At 49.1% G+C, this 23968-nt stretch overlaps 1 protein-coding gene across 1 annotated transcript in view; it reads right to left on the reverse strand.

Moving 5' to 3' along the window:
* The window catches only part of PAPPA2 (pappalysin 2), an 87294-nt gene that overhangs the window by 23792 nt on the left and 39534 nt on the right, over positions 1-23968 (reverse strand). The window contains exons 6-16 of the mRNA XM_064427716.1: positions 23745-23866; positions 21776-22268; positions 21151-21279; positions 20042-20133; positions 19583-19776; positions 18332-18466; positions 14676-14811; positions 14274-14496; positions 5253-5424; positions 2897-3074; positions 378-591 (exon numbers count right to left, since the gene is read on the reverse strand). Of these exons, the coding sequence (XP_064283786.1) occupies positions 378-591; positions 2897-3074; positions 5253-5424; positions 14274-14496; positions 14676-14811; positions 18332-18466; positions 19583-19776; positions 20042-20133; positions 21151-21279; positions 21776-22268; positions 23745-23866 (2088 nt within the window). The remainder of the gene's footprint in view (positions 1-377; positions 592-2896; positions 3075-5252; positions 5425-14273; positions 14497-14675; positions 14812-18331; positions 18467-19582; positions 19777-20041; positions 20134-21150; positions 21280-21775; positions 22269-23744; positions 23867-23968) is intronic.

Consider the following 23968-nt stretch of genomic DNA (forward strand, 5'->3'; position numbering starts at 1 on the left):
TTTCAGGAAAGACAGAAGCTCCAGGAATTTGCCAACATCTTGTAAATGTCTAATTACCTGGGATTCCACAAACAATTTGGTGCTTAACTTTCACAGAGTGACAAATATGTTAAGGTGCACAGGAAGATCTGCTTGTTTCAGGATAAAGTACTTAACACTCTTGTGTGTGCAACAGCAGCTTTTTCCCACCAGGTTCACCTAGACCAGGGAATGCCTCTCTTGTATTTCAAGAAATCTGTGTGGTCAGAGAAAGCTGCTCTGCCCTCTACCACCAATCAAGCCAGATCTTTGAGACTGCCATTCTCCTATCACCTCTGCTCCTTGCACGCACTGGGAGGAGGAAAGAAATGGCGATAACAGACCTGCCACAGACTTACTTCTTAGGCCTGTCTGCTGTGCTCTCAGGCACGTGGTAGCCGGGCTTGCACTTGTAGCGGCAGACGGAGCCCACGTCGTGGCTGCCCTGCAGGCACCGCGGCACCAGGAGCCGGGCGTTGGCCACGGCGGGAGGCGCGTCGCACTCCAGCCTGCAGTAGGCTTCGGGCAGGGACCAGAGACCATCCTCCAGGCACGTGAGCCACTGGTTTGTTCCTGAGCCCAAAGGGAAGCACAGCGTGGGGTTATATTTCAGCCAGGAATGCTGAGGGGAGCTCAGAGCAGCCAGCACAAGTCCTCTTGTTAGAGTGTACGCTGATACCAAAAAGCGGTAACAAACACAAAGACCACGGACTCCATCAGCTGCTTGGTCAGGCTGCAGCAGAAAATACTTAAATGCAGATAAAAGTATGGCAGGGTTAACTTCTAGAGGCTGGAGAAAGGATCTTGGTTCTGCAAATCTCCCCAAATCTTTCCCTTAAACTTGACCTCTTTCGTGGTGCCTCAGGATAGCCATAGGCTGTAGGACAGCTCTCTGTCATATTCAGTTCAGCCCACCTTCATCCTCCCCAGGGGCTTTTTGCAGCTTGTCCTTAGCTATGCTGATCAAGCTGTCATACCCTACTACAGATGCAGTGTAAGATCATAGAATCATGGAATGGTTTGGGCTGGAAAGGACCTTTAAAGGCCATCTAGTCCAACCTCCCTCTGCCATAGACAGGGACATCTTCCACCAGGTCAGGTAGCTCAGAGCCCTGCCCAACCTGGCTTTCAATGTTTCCAGGGATGGGGAATCCATCACCTCTCTGGGCAACCTGAGAGTCAGGAGGATGGAAAATGCCACAAGGACAGATGTGGGAGGCTTCACTGGTGTGAGTGGGAATTCAAACCACCCATCATTAGAGGTTTGGGTTGAGTATTACAGCCCAGCTCTCTGCTGTCCCTGACAGACCCAGCTAAATGGGTGGCCAAAACTGCACAGCTGTGGATGCCTGCAGGAAGTGCCCAGGACTACATCACCTCCATGGTATGGGTGATGGATAGTTCACTGGGAACTGATGAGCAAGAAAAAAAGCTGGATTGGGGTGAATGGGGCTATTCCTAGTGAGAGGTTTGGATCAACATGTTTGTGGTGCAGCCAGGCTGCTCTACAGTTCCTTCAAACATCACTTTCTTGTTACAGAAACACTTCTGGGCCAGAGACAAGATCACATCTCTACTCAGCGCCTGTGTTCCTGATGGGTCAAGGCTGCCAGGGGCCATCTCCCACCTCCAAGTGCCACACAGCCATGTCATCCTTTCCTTGCCTACTCTTAGCATTTGTTAGCATTGACAGCTTGCTTGTAAGGATGCGAGTCTTTGGGGGGAACAAGCACAGAGCATGTCCCTGCCTCAGTGGCTCAGTTGTGTCAGCTGGACTCTAAGAGTTTACCCACATGGCTTGGCAGCCTTGGCTGAGCACCTCCAGCCATCATGCTGGAAGTCACCCGGGGGCCCACGGAGGGAGCCCACAACAAACCTCCCAGGGACTGCAGCAGGACTGAGAGGCAGCTGTGAGTGCAAGACCAGATTAAAGCTCTGCCTCAGCTGACCAACCCAAGGCAATGGGCATCAGTTCTTGCAGAATTTGTGTTGTTGAGATGACATTTGTATGCTACCCATTGATCAGCCCACACTGGGGATCTGCCACCATCCTCCCTGTCATGAAATGAGACCTTAATTCTCCGCAGTTTTTGATCCTTGGATTTAACGCTTTTTCTTTTACAATAAGTAAACAATTCTCATACATTTCAGCTATAAATGTCTCCATAAAGTAGGGCACCCATTAAAATGATTTGTTGTATGTGATTTTTTCAGAGCAAAGGCACTGGTGGAAACTCAAAAAGTCCCAATGCTTGAAACTGTCAAGGCAATTACCCCTGAAATCCCATCCAGCTCAGCACTTGCATAGACAGAACAGTAGCTCTCTTTCTCTGACTTGGCTTAAGAAATTCCTGTGGCTACTGATGGAGTCGGCAGAATGAAAGCCAGGCCATGGTGTGTCTGGGTGGTGAACATCTCCCAGACTGCTCTACAGCTGTGGGCATCAGTCTCTATGGCTTTATAGAGCCCCAGCCCCCTGAACCACAGGCTTCCCCACAGCCAGCAGGCACAGAGCCACTTCTGGCTCTCTGAAGTCCTCTCTGTCTGCCTGCATGTTTTGTGTCTCCATCACTGTAATACTGGAGGCTGGACTGGTTATCAGGAGAGGACATCACTACACCCTGAGGTGGATGGATAAGGGCTGCCTGCCAGGGGATGGGAGTCAGAGGGAATTATCCTCACACTAGGATGTCTCTGATGTATCCCAGGGGGTGGGATACCCATCATTTCAGGAAGTATCTCAAGAGCTCATCCAGCTGGCAAATCCAGGATAAGAGAGAAATTCCAAGTAGCAATGCTCTGTTTGAACTGTTTGGGACAGGCATGGAAATGTGGCATCAAAAAGGGCGGTTAAATGTCTTGACACTCCAGACCATACCTTGAAGCTTGGCTGGGGGGATGCAGGAGAAGGAGCATCTCTGCAGGTAGGTGGTCCCCACAGGGCAGGAGAACTCGGCATGGTACACGTGGGACTGGTCAGGGACACGGCAGTCAACAGGGTCACAAGTCACAGATCTGTCCCACTGTCCCGCACTGCACGTCAGCACCACCTCCTGCTGCAGAAAAAGCAAAGCTCCATCAGACTCCTGAAGAGAGCTTTGGTCTACAGCTGTGCCACCACAGCAGAAAGGTCCAACCCCGGTTTCGGGATGAGGAGAGATCTCCAACATTTTTCCTCCCTCACTGTGCCCTTTCTCCCCACTCTGGACAATGAATCACAATCTGTTCACAGGGAGATGTGTGGGATGTGAGAGCAGCACATGTTCCCTGAGGTAACAACCCAGCCACTGTGCATGCTACATTGTCTGGGCAGTACCAGTCCCCATTAGGGAAAAAAGGAAAGTCCCTTCAAGAGTCACTGAAACCTCTCCAGCTAAGCTATTTCCAGCTGTATGTGCTGCAATTTCCTCCCCTAAAACATCAAGTCTTACTTCAACTGTTGTCAGAGAACTCTTCTGTTTATTGTTTTTCCCTAAATGCACCAATTCCCTCATGCCTCAGCCCACAGACCCCAATGAAATCATATAACCTCATTTACAAATCCTAATTATACACCCCTTCTTACTCAGAACTGCCCAAGATCAAAAACCACCATGCTCCCACCACTAAATATGGTCAACACGTGCTACAGACTTCATCAAAATTGAGTGGTGGATGATGGTTTGCTGTGAGCAACCTGGTGTAGTGGAAGGTGTTCCCAGCCACAACAAGGGGGTTGGACTAAGTGATTTGTTAAAGGTCCCTTCCAACCCCAATTGTTCTATGATTTCCATTCTCAAACTGCTAACCCCAGCCCAGCAGCCCTCAGCCAGGGGCTGCAGATCAATGTTCCTGATGTCCCTTCTTGGCTGGGTACACTCACACTACTGGGGCAGCTGAACACGTGAGCCATCATCTCAACCAGCAGGTTTTGGTTGAACCTGGATGTGGTGGCTCTGAAGGATGTCACTAAATTTGAGTTTGGCTCTCCCAAGTGTGCAGCAGGATCATAGTGTAGCTGAACTAGCTGGACAGGATGCTGAGGAGAAGAGCTGTGCGCATTTTCCTAAACAGGGTTACAAGCCAGACACCACTGCAATACCACTGGAGGGCTCAGGGCAAGGCCCTTGCAAGCTGCCCTCTGCTGTGACAGCCCCTTGGTAAAACTCTGTTCAGAAGTTTCCCATCTCACTGCCAAACACAGGAAAACTGTCACCCCAGGCAGATTCATTTTGTGTGGTTTCATTTCAGAGAATGGGAACATTTTGTTTTCCCTGGGCAGGCCTTGGCTCACAGACCCAGTGGCCATGTAATTAACAACCTCCCAGTGATGAGCAGTGCCTCTCCAGCTGCCCTATTGCACTCCCCAGTGTCCACCTCTCCTTTGGGGAACCTGCCTGCCAGGTGTCACAAGCAGATCTCCAAGGAGAGGAAAAGTCACCCTCCTGACGCAGCCTAACTCTCTTTTGTCTGTCTGCCCCAAGCAAGTTCACACCCTCACTCAGTCTGGCAATATAGACCAGCTCAGCCCCAGAGACTCCTGTTCCCCCCTCCAGAACGAGCCCAAGGACAGGACACTGTGTGCCTACACCCCTGCCAAGGTGACTGCCTGGACCAAGGCCGTTCAGTTCCCAAGGACACATCATCCCAGGTCTCCTAAGTCAATAGTTAGAGCTGTGCTGGCTCCTGGCTTTCATGAGGTAACCCCCAACCCTCTGGAAAGTGGGACAAACTCTTTCACGGTGACCTCTGTGCCATTATTGCAACACAACACAAAGGAAGAAAAGCTCTCCATGCTCTCAGCTAACTCTAAATATAGTTGCTCTGCAATGATTTCATTTTTTCCTGAGCCACTAACTTCAGCTTTAAGAGAGAAAACATCCCAGGGATATTTAACCCTCCAAGCAATGCCCATCTGGAGAGCAGAAATATCTGCTCTCTTTCTGCTGGAGTGCATCACCTTGACTTGGGACATGCTCTGCAGCAGCTTTCAGCCTGGTGCTCTGCAGCCAGCACTGCACTGGGAGAACTAGGACTGCAGCAAGGAAAGGAGAGGGATCTCCAGAGCAGAAACACCAGCCATGAGCACAGGGGTCCAGCACTGGAGCTTCATTGAGCTGGGATGTGTTGGGAAAGCAGCAAAATGGTTGGGGCTGGAGGAATGAAGTGGTCTGTGCTCTCTCCAACCACCTCGAGGTGGTTAAATATTTTTTATCTAGGTCTTGGTCCCATGGGCCACCCTGAGGCCCACTCACCTGCGTGGAGCCCAGCCTCTTCCCACCACTGGAGCGGAGGAAGAAGCCCTTTTCACAGGAGACAGCACAGGTCATGTGCCCGGGGCCATCCGAGCTGCAGTTGAGGGTGGCAGCGTGAGCAAGCAGTGGCTGCGTGCAGGTTCCTGATCCCACGCAGGCACCGTGGGCACAGCTGTGGAGGAGAACAATAAGGGATCAACCAGTGGGTCCCAGGACTACTTCAGCAAGGAAGGGCTCTCTCCAGGTGGCACTTGTGTGGACTCAATGCTCAGCAGGTCACAGATGCCCAGAGATGCACACCTATCCCTCGCAGCTCCAGCTTCTTCCAGGCTTGGAGTCCCCTGACAATGATGCCAGAGACTTCATCCCAACCCCAGCCCACACCTTCCCACCAACCACCACCAGGTTCTTTCAAGCTGATGAAAGGAGGCAGAACTCAACAATATTCCAAAAATTGTGCTGCCTGTACACAGGCACAGAGTGTGTACACAGCTGGGCACCAAAGGGGGGCTCGTTGCAGATAGGCCAAGAGAACAAAAGGAGGGAGGTCACAAGGAGAGGGGAGGCAGAAGGAATACCTCTGTTTAACTTTAGAATCAGATATGTCAAACTCTATACTGGACACTGGAGAATCCACAGATGATTCTCCAACTGCAAGGAAAGCTAAGAGAAAACCTCTGCAGATATTAGGGAATCAACCATGAGATGTTCTTCAGATTCTGTGCACATCCCCTTCCCATCCATACAGCTACTCCACAGCCTGTGGTAGAAAGGAGAAGCTGGATGTACAGCTGGCTCCCCAGCCCCACTCCTGCCACCTTCCCCCTCTGCTCTGATGGTCTTGAGCAGCTCTGCTCTTCCCACAGGCCAACGCAGCATCCCAAGCCTGTGCATGCCAATGCCAGACTCTTTGGGATCAGACACACACCTGTCCAGCTCTACAGCCTCAGCTGTGGCCACCAAGGTGAGATGTAGCTAAAGGGGGGAATAACCTTCCCCTCAGCACCGCTGCAAGTTAGAAGAGGTCCCAGGAAAGTTTGAAATGCATCACCCATTCATTGGTTTGCAATGCATCACCCACGCCACCTCCTCACTTCAGCAGCTTCCCACTGAGCAGCAGTCATTAGGTACTGACTATTTAAGCATCACAATTCCATAATGAGAACCAGTGTGGGTCAAAGGGTTGTGATCGCCATCAGTGAAATGCAGCCAGTTGATTAATTACCTGGGATGGAACTGGGAAAAGACATGGGGCAATACAACAGCTCCCACGCCCTGGTTATCCACCAGTCTGGCTTTATCTGCTACCAAGTGATAAAGGTGCAACACCTGATCTCAGCCAGGGACAGAGGTGCTGCAGCTCCAGGCAATAACTGGGGAGAGAAGGGAGGGAGCTGTACCTGAATGCCTCGCTCTCCTCTGCTTCCTGCTTGGCACAGGGCTGCTGCTGTTTTCAGGCACTGCCTTTCTCCCAGCAAGGCAGAGGCCTCTGCCTCCAGCCTTTACTCAACATTTCCAGCCAAGGATGCACAGAGCTAGAAATACCACAAAAGACATGCACACAAAAAACAAAAAAACAACAAACCCCAAAAAAACCCAAATTGGTGCCGACACAGACGTTAAGGGAACGCAATGTGCTGTTGACTCTGGACAAGTCCACCGAGCCAAAGACATGGTGGAAACCTGCAGGCCACAGCCCTGAAAGAGCCGGTGGGCACAGGAGGGGACCACAAAGGAGAACAAGAAGAAAGGGGCTGTTTTTTCAATGCAGACCTGTTTATGAAGTGAGAAATGGTTTCAGGGCAGCTGCTGCAAATTCTTTCACTAGCTTATATTTCCATTTGCTTCCTTTTTAAAGAATTTGTTTTATGAGTGCAGCATTTGTCAGGTCATTAGCTTCTGAGGGCATCTGTTACCAATTGTAGCCCTCTCCCCTCCCCTCCTGCAGTCACCTTCTCTGGGCAGTTGCTCTGCTCCCTGCCTGTGCCCCTGGCTCATACTCGCTCCCATCCCTAGTGATGGAACCACTGTCCTAAACTCCCTTGTGCGTTTGCCTCTGGGCACACACGTCCTCTTTCCAGCCTTGCTTCTCCATTCCATTCCTTCCTCACCAGTCATGGGTACAACATGGAGATGCACCTTTCCACTAGACCAGGTTGCTCCAAGCCCCCTCCAAAGTGGCCTGGAACACTTCAAGGAACGGGGCAGCCACAGCTTCTCTGGGCAGCCAGTGCCTCCCCACCCTCAGAGCTGATGGTCAGGGCGTTGAGTTTTGGAGCATGTGCCCATCACAGCACTGGCTTGAGGGTGTGCCCTGGCACCTTCCAGATGCATCCAGGCCAAGTGCTTGGCTGGAGCAGCTCTGCTGGTGCTGATGGAAAGACAGCACGTTGTCTGGGGCAGCCTTGGCAGTTGGGACAATGCTGTTATTAAATAAAAATTAAATGAAGCGCTAATCCTTTTGAGCGCTACCGGGGACATTTTGGTTTTCCACCAGTTTGGAAATGTAACCAGCAATGTGTTAGAAAGTAGATGAAGATATCAGAAAGTTTCTTAAGGATTACAAAAACAGAATGTTATATAGGGTAGTCATGCATAAGAGATTGAGAACTACAGGTCATAATAAGAAAATATTTTTATGTACATCACATATATATATATTCATGCACATGTTCCATATGTGCATGTAGATATATTCTAAAAATAACAGAAAAGTTTGGGTTAGAATAATTACCTTTCTCTTTGCCCCCAGAGATGACTAATTTAGCACTCTTTTCTCTGTGATTAACAACATCCCTAGCCCTACAAACATCCACTAGATTTTATTTTGGAAATGATCTGAGCCTGATCAGCTCAAGTTCTGAGAAGCTGTGCTTGTCCTACACCTTGCTTGAAGTCTGGTGCTGCTAACCCAGACCTGAAAAAGGGCTCACATCACTGAAAGCTGTCTGATTTTCTCGAATATATCAATAATCTTCAAAAATAGATTCCAACCCTATCAAGAAACATTGCCTTGATTGCTTCCTTTATCAGCATCATCACTGCTGTCACTGCTGTACTTGGGGCCAGGACACTTTTGAGCCTGATGGTGAATAAGTGCGGGTCAAAAGAGAAAAAAAGCCCTGTGACCTGCCCCATCATGATCCACATGCTATGCCAGGGCTGGGGTAAAGTGATGGAATAAATCACACTCCCATGCCCTGGAACACCCAAACAAAGGCTGGACAAGGAAATGGTGCAGTTAGCCCAGTTCTGATCTCAGCATGAAGGAGCTCTTTCTGCTTTTGATGATAAATGAAATTCCTGTATCACAGCTGCAAACTCCTGACTTCTGCCCATTTCTGATTCAGGCCATATAAGATGTGGGACAAGCCAATATTTTTTCACTTTTTTTCTGCCTGAGACATCAAAAAAAAAAATTTCCACTTCTATCCCAGCATCTTTTGAAGCTCAAAGTAATGATTTGTCAACAACATTTTTACAAAATACCAAGATTTTTCTCCTAACTTATTTCATGTCAGCACAAGCCTGCACGATGCTCTGGGCTCACCAAGTCCCATAACTTATACATCAAAGAAAGTTTCAGGTCTGGAAATCTGTGAAATTCTGCCTAGTGATGGCCCTAAATGCTCCAGAATGGTAAGAGCTTTGTTCTGAAATGGGAACAATTCTATAAACTAGAGCAAAACTTTTCCTTTGGGATTCTTCATCCTTCTAGAATAAAGGCAGGCAGCCACTACCAGCAATAGAGCATGTAAAGCCAGTGGTGGCAAAACTAGTATGGTAACACTACTTTGTTGTGACAAATCCCAAATTCCGAATAGCTGAAATTTCATGTTTTACAGCAACTACTTAATGCAACTCAGAAAATACTGATGGATTTACCCACATCAAACTAAGCCAAGTCAAAAGCAGTGCAGCTGTCTGAGTATAATAAATCACGTATACATTGCTGTAGTGTCTACTCAGGCTTTCAACCCCAAGACTGCTGCTGAAACATCCCTTATCACCAAGATCCAGCTCTTAACAGCAGAAAACTTGTGAGTTCTTCTCATGGTGCGAATTTTTGGGAGAGGGGGTTATAGGAGATGTCGACAGAAAAGTAAAGGCTTTGGCCAAATCTCCTGAAGTTGAAAGTCATCACTGCACATACTCTGGTGGAGCCTGGATTGTAACACTCAACATCAGTGAGATAAAAGGTGTTTACCCCAATGCGGTCTAGCAGAAGAGAATAGCTAGGAAATGAGAAAAGGTGTTTTGGAAACACTTGGGAATGTCTCCCTTCAGGCAAGGTGAAAGGTCTCACTTTTCCAGTAAATCTGATGGCAACCATCCTTGTGGCAGCAGGCTGCGTGTACAGACCCAACGGTGGTGATGCTTTTTGATTACAATCTGCACTGAGGTTGCCATCTCAAGAAAAGGTGTTTGCTTCTCTACGTGACTCCAAAAGAAACTTGGCAAAAGTAGCATCCCTGTGAGTCATCTGCTGTCATCCGCCTCAGAGACAGAGAAAAGGCACCAGCAAGACATCAAATGACCTGCTGGCCCCTCCACAGCCATAGTGGAAAAGGGAAAAAAAAGAAGTAAGAGCACATAACGTATTTCCAGACAGTTCCTTTCCATGTATTTTTGTTGTTGTTCACTACACCAAAATAGTTGTGTAGAAGGACAGAAAATGAGGTTGAATGGGATGTCAGGTTTGGTGGAGTCACCTTCCCAACCTCAGCCAGGACAGACTGTACCCAAAGAACATCTTTATCCATATCCGATCTCCACAGGACCACGCTCCACCTCATTTTCTCATCTTGTCCAGAGGGAATTAATTTCTGAGCCACATCCATCACCACGAAATACATAAAAATAGCACAGGGATTTCAAAAGGGAGCTGGAAGCAGAAGCCATAGCTGAGCTGCAAGACTTTTGCTGTAAGATTTGAGGAGAAGAAAAATATTTATCATGACAGAGAGGAGAGAGTGAGGGGATCTGACATCTCTGTACAGACACATAGACACAGAAAAGTTGTCTGCTGGCAGGAGGCATTCAGACCTTTCTGACGAGGATGGAGCAAAAGCAACAACTTTCATCTTGAAATCAGAGGCACCTTCTCAGCAGAGAGGGTTACTGGATATGAGAATAGCTCAGCAGGGGTGATGGTGCACTCATCACCTCCTGCAGCTTGTGAAAGGAGATAAGAGAACCTTCTGAAGGATGCATTTAATCCAGTCCCTGTGAAAAATGCCTGTGCCTGTGTATGACATCAGGAAGGGCAGGGCAGAATGGGGAGACTGGCTGCAGCAGAAAACCAAGGGCTCTGCTGGCAAGCCTGGGGTCTCCAGTACTTGCTTCCTTCCTCACTGGACATGGGAATTAACTGATCTGTGTTGGAAGTCACATTCCCTCGATGTATCTGGGGCCAGCTCTGCTTGGAACAATGCATCAGACCCTCTCCATGAGGTGACACCAAGCACCCTGTTTGAAAGCTGTTCAGTTACTGTTTGACTCAAGATCAAATTGGTGAAAAACCTGTGCTGGGAGATATTTTTTTTTTCCCTGGTTATTCTCAGGGAAAGGCAGAAGACATCTTGAGCATTCCCAAAAAAGCCCATATATAGAGCACTAACCTCAAGAAGCTTATTAGACTGCAGAGAACAAATGGGATGGGGCAGTCCATGAAATGGTGTCTGGCCCTCCAAGGGTTACCTATGACAGGTTTAATTTAAATTTTAGTTTAAATTAAAATGAGTAACATATTCTACAGAACAATCTTGGCCACCGTTCTCCATCAGCCAGTCAGGGACCCACAAGAGACATGCCAGAGGTCAACAGGCTTTGATGCTGGAGGAGAAGCACCTCTAGAGGTCTCAAAGGCAGAAATGAGCCCATTCCCCAGGAAATGTGGTCATCAGGACCCTGAAAACACAAATGTTTAGGCTGGAGAAGCCCTGTAAAATTAGGTCCAGCCATTAACCCAGCAGTGCCAAGGCCAGCACTAACCCATGTCCCCTAGTGCCATGTTTACACGTTTTAAATCCCTCCAGAGACAGGGACTCCATCCACGGGGCACCCTAAGCCAAAGGCAAAGAATCAAGATTTTACAGTCCCTTCCAACCCAAACTATTCTACATTTCAGTGAAATAAGACACCAGCATGTCTACCAGGGTGCCTATAAATCTTCATGCCATCACACATGCAGTCCATAACTTGACCCTGCATAAATTTGGTGCCTGGAAGAAAGAAAACAAACCAAACAAAACCTGTTTGGGAAACAGCCCTCGTTGCTGAATAAAGTTTATCAATTGAAAATATGCAAACAACTCCCTCCTCCATCTAATTTTCTCTCCCTCACCTCCACTTTTCACACTAAAGGAATCCAAACCCACCTCCCCTTGATGCCTTATACCCACTTTTGCACTTTTGGGGAAGCAGAGAAGAGCTTGCACACAGGAAATACAAACACAAAGCAGATCACCTTTTGTAGCACCTTTCCTGTGAACCCACCCAGGCATTTCCCAGCATATGTGAACATAAAATAAAACACACTGAAAATAAAAGCAAGCTAAAAATACACATAACAGAGGAAATGAAAAATGTTCCCCTGGTTCAGTGTATTGCCCACACCAAGTTAAGCAGGAGGGACTGTGGCTCGGTTTAAAAATGCAAAGAAAAGGATGAAAGCCAGAAGCTTTGGGTCTCCTGGGTGGAAAAGTGTTAAAAGTCTGATTTCTGCTTGACCTCATAAGGTTGTGATTGGGAGCAGAATGCACAGACAAACCCTGATCTGCTGGCAGAGACAGCAGAGAGGGGCTCCTGGTGATGGCGGTGAGGACACTGCACTGCTTTGGATTTTAAGTGCTCTGCCAACCTTCAGCACTTGAGTGGGTCCAAAAGGTGACACTTCCTTCAAAACAAATATGTACTTTTCTAGGAGCAAACACCTGTTGCACCCTGACCTGGAGAAAGCTGCATTTCATCAGCATAAACACGATCTCTGTGTTCTCCCCAGCCTGCAAAGCACTGCAAGATCCTTCAAGATGAAAGATGCTACAGAAATACCAACCTGTCATATATTTATTGTTTTGGCAATGAGCATTTCTAGGCTGAAGGCAGGAAATCTCGTTTCTGTGTTGCTTTTGTTACTGTCCTTTCTCAGGTTATTTTAGGAAAGCCCTCACACGCACGCACTGTGTACACGAGGCTGCTGCGTGCACACGGTCAGTTCAGCTCTCTGCAGGAACAACATGGATGTTCTGTGGTCTTTCACAGTCAAATGTCTCTCAGCCTATGAAGATTTTCTATTCCTGGATTTTTATAGGGGATTTCCCCCCTCTGCCCACCGCCAGAATCCATCTACCTTATATGAAATGAATTGTTAATCTTTAAAAAACTACAATGCATTACTTTTGGAGGTAGAACAGATTTTAAAAAATATAATAAAGGGGGCATACTTGAATGTTTCCTGACTTAACAGAGGAAGATCCTTTATTAGTGTGGCTACTCGAGGCTGTAAGCCTAACCCATCCCAACCTGAATATTCAAGACTTTAATTCTGGAGATCAATACTCTAAATAGAATTTTCTACTCTGAAAACCCTGGGAATCTGATTTACTTTGAGTATTTGCTAAGGGCGCACACATATTCTGCAATTCAGTGAGTTGCTGGGAAGTCAAGGCCATGGGGAGCCTAGGGGAGGGCAACATGAGGAAGAGGAGACACAGGGATCCTGCTGTGCCCCTGGAAGAGGGACACAGCTTGGTGTGCCTTGGCAATATAGGAACTGGCTTGTGCTTCAGCTATAATGTGACTTTTATGAGGAAAATATCTATTTTCCTCTCTATTTGCCCCTATATGGGAATCTCCTCATCCCCAGTCAATGCTTAGCTGTGTCCAGTGAGTCTTTTCTTCCTTGCAGTCACTTCTCAGGAGAAGGGGGAAGCTCTCAAGAAACAAGAATGCAAGATTATTTTAAGGGATGAGAAAATGTAATTGAAAAACCACATCAGTTGGCCAGGGACTTAGAAGCATGTGGGTACATTGCTGTAACAGCTACCAGGAGGAAACACGCTGCATTTCAGGTGAACACTGATCTTTTAATGTAAGGTTGAGAATAATATTTATATACTGACTCACTAAGATTTATGTTTCTGTATAAATCACACATGCACTTAAAAAAAAAAAAAAAGAAGTAAAAAGCAACTTCAGGATACTCATGGCTTCCAGAATTCGACATAAATCAATTGTACCACAATTCCACAGGCTTTAATACAAACACACACACACACACATGCTCATTTGTTATCAGAGATGTTCACCCGTCCAGGCCATCAACAGAAGGAACATGACAGGAACAGCAATGAGATGACCCTAGACAAAGCCCTTCTGTGCTTAAGAACCCCAAAGCTCCAGCAAAGCTCAAAAATCAGTATTCCCAGTGGTGTGGTTTGAGTAACTGGCTGAACTGGAGCCCTGGATGAGCACATGTGTGCTTCAGGGAGCCTGGGATCTGCAAGCAAAGGCAGACTTGGCAGATTTAAAGTGCTGAGGCCTCTGTTGGCATTATCACCATGTTCAGCAGGGCAGTGTGAGACTCTGTGAGGGGCCTGGGTGGACCAGGAGTGAGAGCAGAGAGGATGAGGAGAGCTCCATCCCCACCTTGTGCAGCATGGGGAAGACTGGAATGGATGGAGGTGGAGCTTGTAAAGAAAGTGCTGAAGAAGCTTCAGCTTTAGCAAAAACTCTCAGTGATAACTTCTCTTGGTTTTCCCACCAGGAATCAGTCCTTTAGCACAGTCTTCTACAGATGCAGAGGCCATGCACAAGATCTGGTTTCTGCCTTCCCGTTCCCTCCAGCAAGATAAGCAAATCAAGACTCAACACAGCAGATCTTCCAACAATACCTCGAAAGCCATCTGAAGACAGTCACAAAGCACCCAATAAAACCCCCAGAATTCAAACACAAATTCCCAGAGGAGAGCAGCAACCCCGGGTGGCCACTGGGACGTGCCCTGAGGAGACCATCCCTACCTGTAGCACTGCTGGCCACATCCCTCCTGGGGCTGCAGGGGGCAGGTGGTGAGGGTGCCCGAGGAGCCAGGCTGAGCCAAGGTCCGCAGGGACACGGCTGCAATGCCCACACGTGGAGAGGAGAAGTTGAAAAGCACCGAAGCCACCTGGGAGAGTGGGTCCTCCTGGCTGTGGGTCACGTTGATGGTGAGGGGGTTGTGCTGACACGAGAGCTCGTACGTCCCTGTGAGACAAGGCAAAGAAAGAAGTGACTAGTCCCGCTGCTGGGATTTTGGTTGACATCTGCTCCCCCAACAGACCGGCTTGGAAGGCAGAAGATCCTGCGAGGTGGGGCAGGGGACAGCAGTGAGAGGTCACAGCTGTGGTGGTGGCTCTGGGTGTCCCACAGACAGAGGTTCTCACCCAAAGAGTGGTTCTGTCCCTCTGTGTCAGTCAACTGCACGGCCACCACCGGCTTGGGCTGCTGGCCTGGGACAGGGCCAGAGGAGGCCAGGAAGAGCAGGAGCGAGCTGGGCACTGCAGGTCTCTCAAAGCAAACCTAGGAGAGAGGGCAGGAGACACTCTGAGGGCAGGCACATCAAATACAGCTTCTCTGAGCCCATACAGGCAAGAGAGAGGAAGAGGGAGCAGTAGGACAGCAGGAGCAGGGATAAGGGCTCAGAGACCTTGCAGGGCTGCAAATGGCTGAAAAGGTGGGGAGGAGGAAGGAAGGGAGCCAAAACAGTCCTTTCCCTCTGAATTTCCCTTCTTCCTTTTACTAGCCTTCTCCTCACACATTCAGTCCCACCTTGACATAAATTTACTGCATCTTCACAGCATCCACATTTGCTACTCTTTAAATTAAGCAAGACCTGGATAACCTCTTTCTTGCTCCCCCTCCACCAGGCTCGGTAGGAGCTCTGCCTACACAGAGCTGGCCAGGCAAGTGAGACACCCACGGAAAACAGCTACCAGCCTTGCCACCAAAATATTTCCAAGAAAAAAAAGCCCTCAAAAAAGACAAAAAACAAAACAAGCCTAAAGAATGTCCCCAGTAGCCACTGCAACAGCAAACTGTCCCCCAGCCAACACGTGGAAAGATTCATGGGAAGAAGCCCTGCCTGCTAGGAGAGCCAGCAACTTGCTACTTGTCTACAACCCTGAAGGCAGCTGGAAGTAGCTGGGAAACACATGGCATCAATCATGGCAGAGCAGATGTTCTTTGGAAGTAAGAAGACAGAAATGTTTTTCTCCTCCACCCCAGTACCCCCCTTTGCCCAGTGCTGGGATGTGTTTTGATCAAGATCCTCCTGATACAGTGTTTTTGTGGAATGCTGGCGTGGAGGAAGCTCAGAAATTTGAGGCAAAGGTGTATTTGGAAAGAAGACAAGTCCTGGCTGGCCAGGCACAGCCCAAGGAGCAGACTGTGGGAATGGAGGGGACAGCCATGCAATCTGTGATGGCAGCTTAGCCTCAGGGTGGTTCATGCCACGTCAGGCATTGTTCACACAGGCGAACAGGAGAAAACCTTGGGCTTCAGCCCGGGGCTCCCACCCTGCAGGGAGGTGCTCATCAGCAAAAGCCCCATCAGCATGGCCCCACTGGTGTCTTCTTGCTCCCTTCACCAGGGCTTGCTTGCTTACAGGGCTGCCTGGCTGCAAGGAGTGGACCAGAGGGCTCCGATGTTTTTATTTGGTATATCCCCACTGTCTCCCCTGGTGAGATAAGTGGGGGAAGAAGGAAAAAGAAACAGGAAAGCAAGAAGGGAGGAAAAGAAAGAGAGAAGAACCAGCAGTGCTCACAGACAAGGAGCCCCCCAAGACAGAGCTACAGCTGTGAAATCCCAAGGACCTGGAGGATTTTAACCCAAACTCCAAGTGTGGTTCCTCAGGGGAGGAGAGGTAGTTGGAGAAGTCAGGTGAGGCTTTCCCTGGACTACACATCTTGAGGTGAAGAGTTCAGTCTTTCCCTTCCTACATCTGCATGAGAGTGAAAGGCACTGGCCCCAGGTTAGGCCAATAGCAGCTGCCTTGATTAACATCCCAATCCTTTCCAATGAATATTATGTGCTTGGCCACAGCAGGCTATCTTCTTAATTTTTCTCCCCCCTCTCCCCGCTTCTTACTTTATTTCCTGCATTACACATCCTGACTTGCTTACAAGTGATTTTGATGTCTTTCCTCATCAGGTGTATTAAAAACTGAGAACAAAGCATGGCTGGAGATCTGCAAATTGTAATGACTAGCATGTGCAGACAGACCCAAGGGACATGGCAGATGCTGTGTGCAGTGGCACAGACACACATCCCTCTTGCCCCCAACATAATTACAGCATGACAGTGAGCACAGTCAAACACTGGCACCAGCTTTCCAGAGCACTTGTGGATCCCTGGAAGCACCCAAGATCTGATGGGGATCACAGCCACCTGGTCTAGTGTGTCTCTGCTTATGGCAGTGGGGCTTGAACTAGAGGGCATTAAATCTCCTTTCCAGCCCTAACCATTCCATGATCCTTTGATGCAGCAGTTCCTCCTGTTCATTGGTGCCACCTCTTCAGAAACGTTGTAAGAAGTTATTCCTACCATCTGATGAGTTTTGTGGTGCAGCTCTAACCCTGGAGACACAGGTGTAACAGCTTTAAAATGCCCTGGGAGCTGGGGGACACCAAACACCCCGTGCACATGGGTACACATGTGCATCAACAGCACCATTCCTGTCTGGGCAGGCAGCTGTGCTAGGCAAATTGTCAACAAAAAGCCATCTTTCCTAACCCAATATGTTCCCAATCAGGCCAACTCTTAAAAAAAAAAAAAAAAAAAAAAAAAAAGGGTATATTTATTACTAGTCCATAAATAATTTTATGGGCGGAAAATAATAGCACTCCTAGAGAGTGCACAGAGAACCAGTAATGAAAGTCTTTAGTATAAACATCCATAGAGGAAGAGAGCTGACCACAAGCTCCAATAAAACTGTAACATGTTTTAACCCCTGCTGAGAAGTGGAAAGCAAGCAAGCTTTCATCTAGGTAAGGCCAAGGGGGAGGATTACTGCTTTCTCCTCAGCAAAGGAGGAAAGGAGGCACGTTTGGCATGGCCAGAGACTGAAGCCACAAACTGGGTTGTGAGCACACAGACAAGGAAGACAGGGAAAATTAGAAGGCTAAAGGAAGTTGTTTTTGAGAGTTAGAGGACCTCAGAGCAGTCCCCATGTTTGTTGACTGAGGTTTGATGATTCACTGAGCTGTCTGAGCATCTGGGGAAAGAGGCCTTCTCTAGAGAACCCTGAGCAAAACAGGACGAGCTGCCCCTCAGAGTGCAGAGGAGCAGCATGCCAGAGCCTGGCTTTCCAGCAACACCAGGCAGCAGCCACAAAACCTCTAAACTGTGCCTGTGGTCAGAAACCCAGCGCTGTAAAAATCCCAGTGGCCTAACCCTCAGCCCTCCTCCGTCCCTCTCCTCTACCTGCTGGGACAGAAGGGTTGGACCCTCCTGGGGACAGTCCCCAAGCCCCTGTTGGGCTGCAGGACCAACATCCTGGGGCACAGAGAAATGCCACCTCTGGTCTGGAGTCATCAGAAGGACCTGTGTGCCACAGCTGGTTGCTGTGGGCTGGGGGTGCTCAGCAGCACCCTGGGGTGCTCAGGACCCCTCGGGATGGCAGAGGATACCCAGCTGCCCTCTGCTGCTGGAACAAAGGCAGCTAGGACTTTAAACACAGCCTGTGCCTACCCTTTGGGGGTGTTAAAGCACAGCTTGACTGCAGGGGAGAGTCGGGAGCAAGTTGTTTCTCAGCCTCGAGGCATTTCTGTGGTATTTTGGTTTCATGCACAGTCCTTCTTCTGGCAGTCTTCCCCAGGATGGGTTTGCTGTTCATTGTTAATTCAGTGGGAATGGGGCAATTAGGACAGATCCAGACACAGGTATTTTGGGATTTACAAAGAGTGCAGTAGCATATGGAGTACTACATGAGTAGTTTTAAAGGTTGCTGTAACTCCTCCAGGACAGAAAAGAATGGGTTTTGTCACCAGAGCTGGGTAAAGACAAACAAATCCTTTGTGCCTGACCACACACCCTCGCTTACCTTGAGCCAAACTCCCTCGTCGCCCAGAAGCATCTTCTCATTTGGGTCCTGAGCTTTCTCTTGGTTGGGAGCACAGGGAAACCAAGCAGCCTGCAAAAGGTCCCTTGGCACCTCATGAAGGTGGGACTTACATACCTGAAAGGAGAGATTTATTGCAACCCAGAAGGCTGCAAGGAAAGGAGAGAAAAACAGCACCTACAAAACGTCAAAGATTGAACGAGTGTTGAGAAGGACCCCAAGGTGGCTCTTAGCACGAAGGCAGTTAGGATGTGGCTTCCTAAGTGACATCTCACTGCCCACACACGTGCACAGAAGACCTTTGCCATTTTGGAGTGCTGTAAATGTGTTGTTTAAGCATCTCGTGGTGTCTGTGGGGCTGAGTAACAATGAGCCAAGCTGTGAGCTGGCAGGTGAGACCATGGCATCCTGATTTTGTCTGGGCTCACGAGATACAAAGGTGTGATTCATTTGCCTGAATAACACTCTTCTGTTCCATTCAGTGCCCTGTGGCATCCCAGACATCTCCAGGGGCCTGGCAGACAAAACCTGGGAGATACAGGTGTCATTGTGAAGGAACAGACACCTGAGCCCAAGGCACCTCATTAGACATGTGTATCTGGGCAGTTTAATCATGCTGCAGGTCTCAAGAAGATCGTTCCTCATATCAAATCAGTAGAAACACATGTGTAAAGGGCTAAATGTGATCTCTTTACATATTTCTTGCCTTTCTTCAGCTTGCTAGGAAAGAACATACACACCACGTTAACACCAATCAGGCAAAATCCCCTCCAGGCTCTGCTCCAAAGCCCATATGAAAGATGGGAATGCTCCCATTGATTTTTCCTTGGCTTCAGATCAGAGGGCTTGGGAGCAGTACAGATGCTGATGTGTGTGTGATTTCATCCTTTCAGGCCCTGACCTTATAAGGTATTAGACTGACAGGACTTTTTTTAAGCCAACAGTGGGACAAATCACATGCTCCAAGTTGAGCATTTGTCTGGTGGGATGGGGTGGTCACTGCTCAGTGAAATGCATGGCTGGGGAAGGTGCTCCCTGCCAGGATGAAGCACCTCTCCATGAACTGCAGTTCCTGAACTCAGGGACTATGCAACAGAAGTGTGAGAAGTGCCCAGGCCTTCCATTCAGCCCCTGGTGGGCAAGATAATAATCAATGAATGCTTCCAGAGCTGATTTTGTTTGTGCCTTTCCCAGCACAGACTCTTTAATTTTTTTGTCCATGCCTTCACTCACCTTCACAACAGGCTCTCCAGTGACAATGGAAGCAGGGCAGGACTTTGCATCCTGTTGGGAGGCGTAGGCTTTCACTGCCCACAGATCCACATATCCCTCAGGAGTGTGGGGACCACAGTCCAGCAGGCTGCTTGTCTTCTCAAAGGGCTCACACACACCATCCCCATCGTGAACGTAGCACAGGCTCGGCTCCCCTGCAGGGAGAACAGGGGTGAGCTGCTTACAAACCAGGCTCCAGGCACACACACCTCCTCTCATTAGAAGAGGTTTGCTGTCTCATTAGCCCTGTTTTTTTCCCACCACAAGATCCATGGATCAGTCCAGCTGCAAATGCAGGTTCTGCTGTGATGAGGTGCATGGCCCTCTGCTCTAAGGAGCAGTGTGAGTAACATACAGTTTTGACCCCTGCCTCAAAAGGAGTCAATCCATTTGGACCTGTCTCAGTCCAGCTGGACTCACCAACACAGTTGAAGCCTTTTTCCTTTTTGCACTTCCTGGAACAACCATCTCCATCCAGCAAGTCCCCATCATCACATTCCTCCTCCAGGCTCCTAAGAGGGCAACAGCCAGATGTATTATTATCACCTTTGACTTAACACCCACCCCTGTGCTCCTGCCCAGTCATGAGTGAGGACCCCTTATCTTGGTTCTATTTCCACAGAAGCAGTTCAAAAGGAAGAAACATGGAATTAGATAGAGAAGACACCTTGCCAGGGGATAAAAAGAAGTTGAAGTCACAGCATTTGAGAGCAGACATGATTGTACTGTGACTTTGCTGTAAAACCTGAGGCAAGAACCCCGGGAGAATGGAAAAAGTATAGAACTAAGCATCAGGAAGACCTGTTGCTGGAGAAAGCAAGTGTTGGAGAAGGCAGGAGATTCTGAAATGGGGCTAGAGTTCAGTGGGAGCTGGAGAAGGAGGCAGGAGAAAGGAAGGACAAAAGGTTCCTCTCTCTTTCCCTTTCCTTGCCCTGCTAAAAAAACTGGTTTCAAATGAAAGTCACCCTGAGTATCCTGGAAGCTGAAGTCTGAAAAAGCTCAAATAAGGAAATCTGAAATAATTATCTCCCAGGCAGAACAGGTGAAGCATTGGGCTCTCTCAGTGCAGAGGTGGTGCACCCCTCATTAGTTGGGGTTTCTGAGCAGAGACTGAACAGCTCTCTAAGGACACCACACCATGTGGAACTGTGCTCATTGCAGAAGCTACTCCTGCAGGGCCCTGAGCAAAATGTTATACTGCCCACTTCCAAAGGCAGATCCTTTGGGTTGGGCTCTGCCACAGTTCACTGAGATGGGCCAGAATCCAAGCTCTGAAGTCAAGAACAGAGGATGTTCAGGTTGGACCCCTCATGCAGACTATGCCTCTCAAAAAGACCACCTCCATCTCCTATGCACATGGAATTTTACAAAACACAAGCTCTACAGCTCAGTCTGCTGGATGGATTTTGTGCAGCAGCTTCAGCCATGTACCCATGCGTGGAGAACCCACCTGCTGCTTCCCTTTGGGGCAGGATGGCCTGACAGCTTAAAGAACCTCAGCTAAGAGCTGGAGGAGTTTTTCAACTTACGTGGCCACCTTCCCATCCCCACAGTAGGGTGCTCCGTGCACATGGACGAGCGGTGGGGAGGCTTCTCCTGAGGTTGTCCCAGAGACCACCTGCACCTGGTAGCGGTACACCTGCCCAGGAGTGACTTCCCTGCAGGCACAGAGAGAACTTGAGGCAGCAGCAACAAATGCAGCACTGAGATTTGCTCACCACAACTATAAACATCACGTGTATACATCCATGCAGTATCACAATCTGATGTGTCTTCACACTCTGCCAGAAGCAGAGCCTGTGGGAAGAGAGTTTCTTTTAGGTCATGCTGCTTATTTCAAAAGGGAGCTGGGGAGAAGTGGAATTAGCTTGAGTAATCATTTTACTCGTTGTATTCATGGGGGAAATGTTTCTGGGTTTAATAACCTCCTTCTAGTTAACCTGGGCTCATGGACAAGGGTCGTGCTAGCATGGTGGATCTGCCACGGCCGTGCTCAATGGCACTGGATGCAAGTAATTCCCAGAGCAGTGTGACAGGAGGAAAACAAAACAGAAGCAAAACCATCCAGGGATTCAAAGGAAGAAGACACAAGGAGGTAATCCAACCCGACTCAGCCCCCCCTTCAGCCCAAGACAGAGCAGCTCTGTGACTCACGTGTCGATGAACTGGCGATGAACCTGCAGGGGGGTGGCAGGGGACCCGTCTGCAAATGGGGGCTCACGGAGCACCCGGTACTGGATCAGCCTGCAGGCAGAGCACAGGGAGCTGTGGGGCCTGGAGGTCAGCAGGGCTGTGTCTATCTCCATCCTCTCGTCAAAGGTGTAGATTTTCACTCCAGACATCTTTTTAGGGATATTGAGCTTCACAGTAAAGGGGACATCACAGAAGGTGTCCAGGGGGCCCAGGTGGATGGACTCCCCTTGCTCTGTCAGGATCTCAATGTCAGACAGTGCTTTGGGAGAGCCTGTGGAGAGGTACGTGGTCCAGAGGGTGAGAGAGTCGGGGTAGACGGGGTGCAGGAAGCGCAGCTCCAGGATGCAGCCGTGGGGCTGCGGGCACGGCACGGTCATGTTCATGTCATACAAGTGCAGCTCCGGGCTCCAGGCCTGCAGGCTGGGCTCACACGGCTGATCCACGTCTGGAGGACCTGGGATAAGGAGGAAGCTGGTGAAAACCAGGGACTGCTGGCTTCACAGGAGACCCACAGGGGTGATCTTCCCTGGAGGTGCTTAAGCACCTGCAGGCTGTAACTGCACACCTGTGTGGGTTTGCACCCACATGTCCTAGACCTGGTAGCACCTGCTCTACCACCCTGGAAAGCAATAATCCCCACTGGGCCCCCAGCTCCTGGGTACTTGTGCATCTGCACAAGGCTCAGCAGGCCTGGTGACTCACAGCCCTCTCCAATGGGAACAGTGGTATCCACACTGCAGCTGGACACAGTGCAGAGATCTAGGGACAGCCTAGACACAGCTGAGGAACGTGAAGCCTGCTCTGTAGCCTCACGGTGCAGAAACATTGCCAAAGGAACCTGAACACTCCAAGCAGAGCAGAGACTGAAGTTTTGCACAAGCACATGCTAGGACAGGTCATAGTCAGGAAGGGACCAGGTTCAAAGCAGGGAAGCAGGTCTGGAAGGCTGTTTTTCCTGAAGATCCTCCAGGACAGTACCCAGGCTAACCTCAGAGCGCCAGCCTGCCTCCCCTGATGGTGGATTAGCGCTCAGCAAGAGAAATGGAGTGCTGGCTGCTCAGACCCAGAAAGGATCACTGGAATTTACCATTCTGTAGTAGAAATACCCTTGTCTTCATCAGCCACTGGAAGCATTTCTTAGGGCCCAGCACCAATTCAAAGCCTTCTAAGACAAATCTAAAAGTTTCTGAAACCCACAAACTCTCTCTTTTTATCAGAGCAAACAAGCACTTGTGACAACTACACACACACAGAACCATGTCCTCTGGCTCTGCATGGTTCAGCAGCAGCACATGCACCTCACACAGCTCCCAGGATCAGCTTCCCTGGTCTCCTGCCTCCTCTACCCTGCTCTTGGAAGAGCTGAGGCAGCAAGAAAAGCCCAACAGCTCTTATGGCAACTGTGTGACCCTGAAAGTCACCACTGTGCCCACAAGGTGGGTCTCTAAACCAACATCTGGGTCTCAGCACAAGAGAAGTTGTAATGCCCAGCTGCTGTTGGCCTGGCTAGGGAGGAATGGAGTGCCCAGGGCTTGGCATAGACTCAGTGGGACTCAGCACAGAGCTCCTCTTGGTCTCTGTGGACAAGTCAACATCAAAGTCTGTGAATGTCCCTGAGGTTTTGAATGAGGTCCCAAGATCTGTATTTTAAGACTGATTTCAGTTAAATGCTTCTCCCTTTGGTCAGTATCTTTCAACACCACCTGTCTGAACAATGATTTGGGTTAATATTGGGGTGCCAGTCAGTTTGTCCAAAGCTGTTTGGCCATTACCAAGTTTTTCCCTGGGTGCCAAGAAGTCCTCCCTGCACTACAGAACCCTTGCAAAGGGAAGACAACTGATTCTCTAAAAGAAAAAAAAAATTCTTTTTCTTGTACCAGAAATATTTTTTCTGGGGACTCACAGACAGGAAAAGAGAGGAGACATTTACCTTCTGCTTCTTCTGGGGTCCAGTAGCCAGAGGAGTCGCAGACCCGAGGGGAAGAGGCCTCGTGCACGTACTGCCTGAAGGTGCCATCCTCAGCACAGCTGTCACACAGCGTGTCCTGCTCCCTGCTGACAGAGCACACACCCTGCCATGTCTAAGCAGGACCAACTCCCCAGCCACATCTGTCCAGGTAGCACCAGACAGGAAGCTGGAGAAGCAGAGTTAAG

The sequence above is a fragment of the Passer domesticus genome, chromosome 7 (genome assembly GCF_036417665.1).
Source record: "Passer domesticus isolate bPasDom1 chromosome 7, bPasDom1.hap1, whole genome shotgun sequence".
Lineage (NCBI taxonomy): Eukaryota > Metazoa > Chordata > Aves > Passeriformes > Passeridae > Passer > Passer domesticus.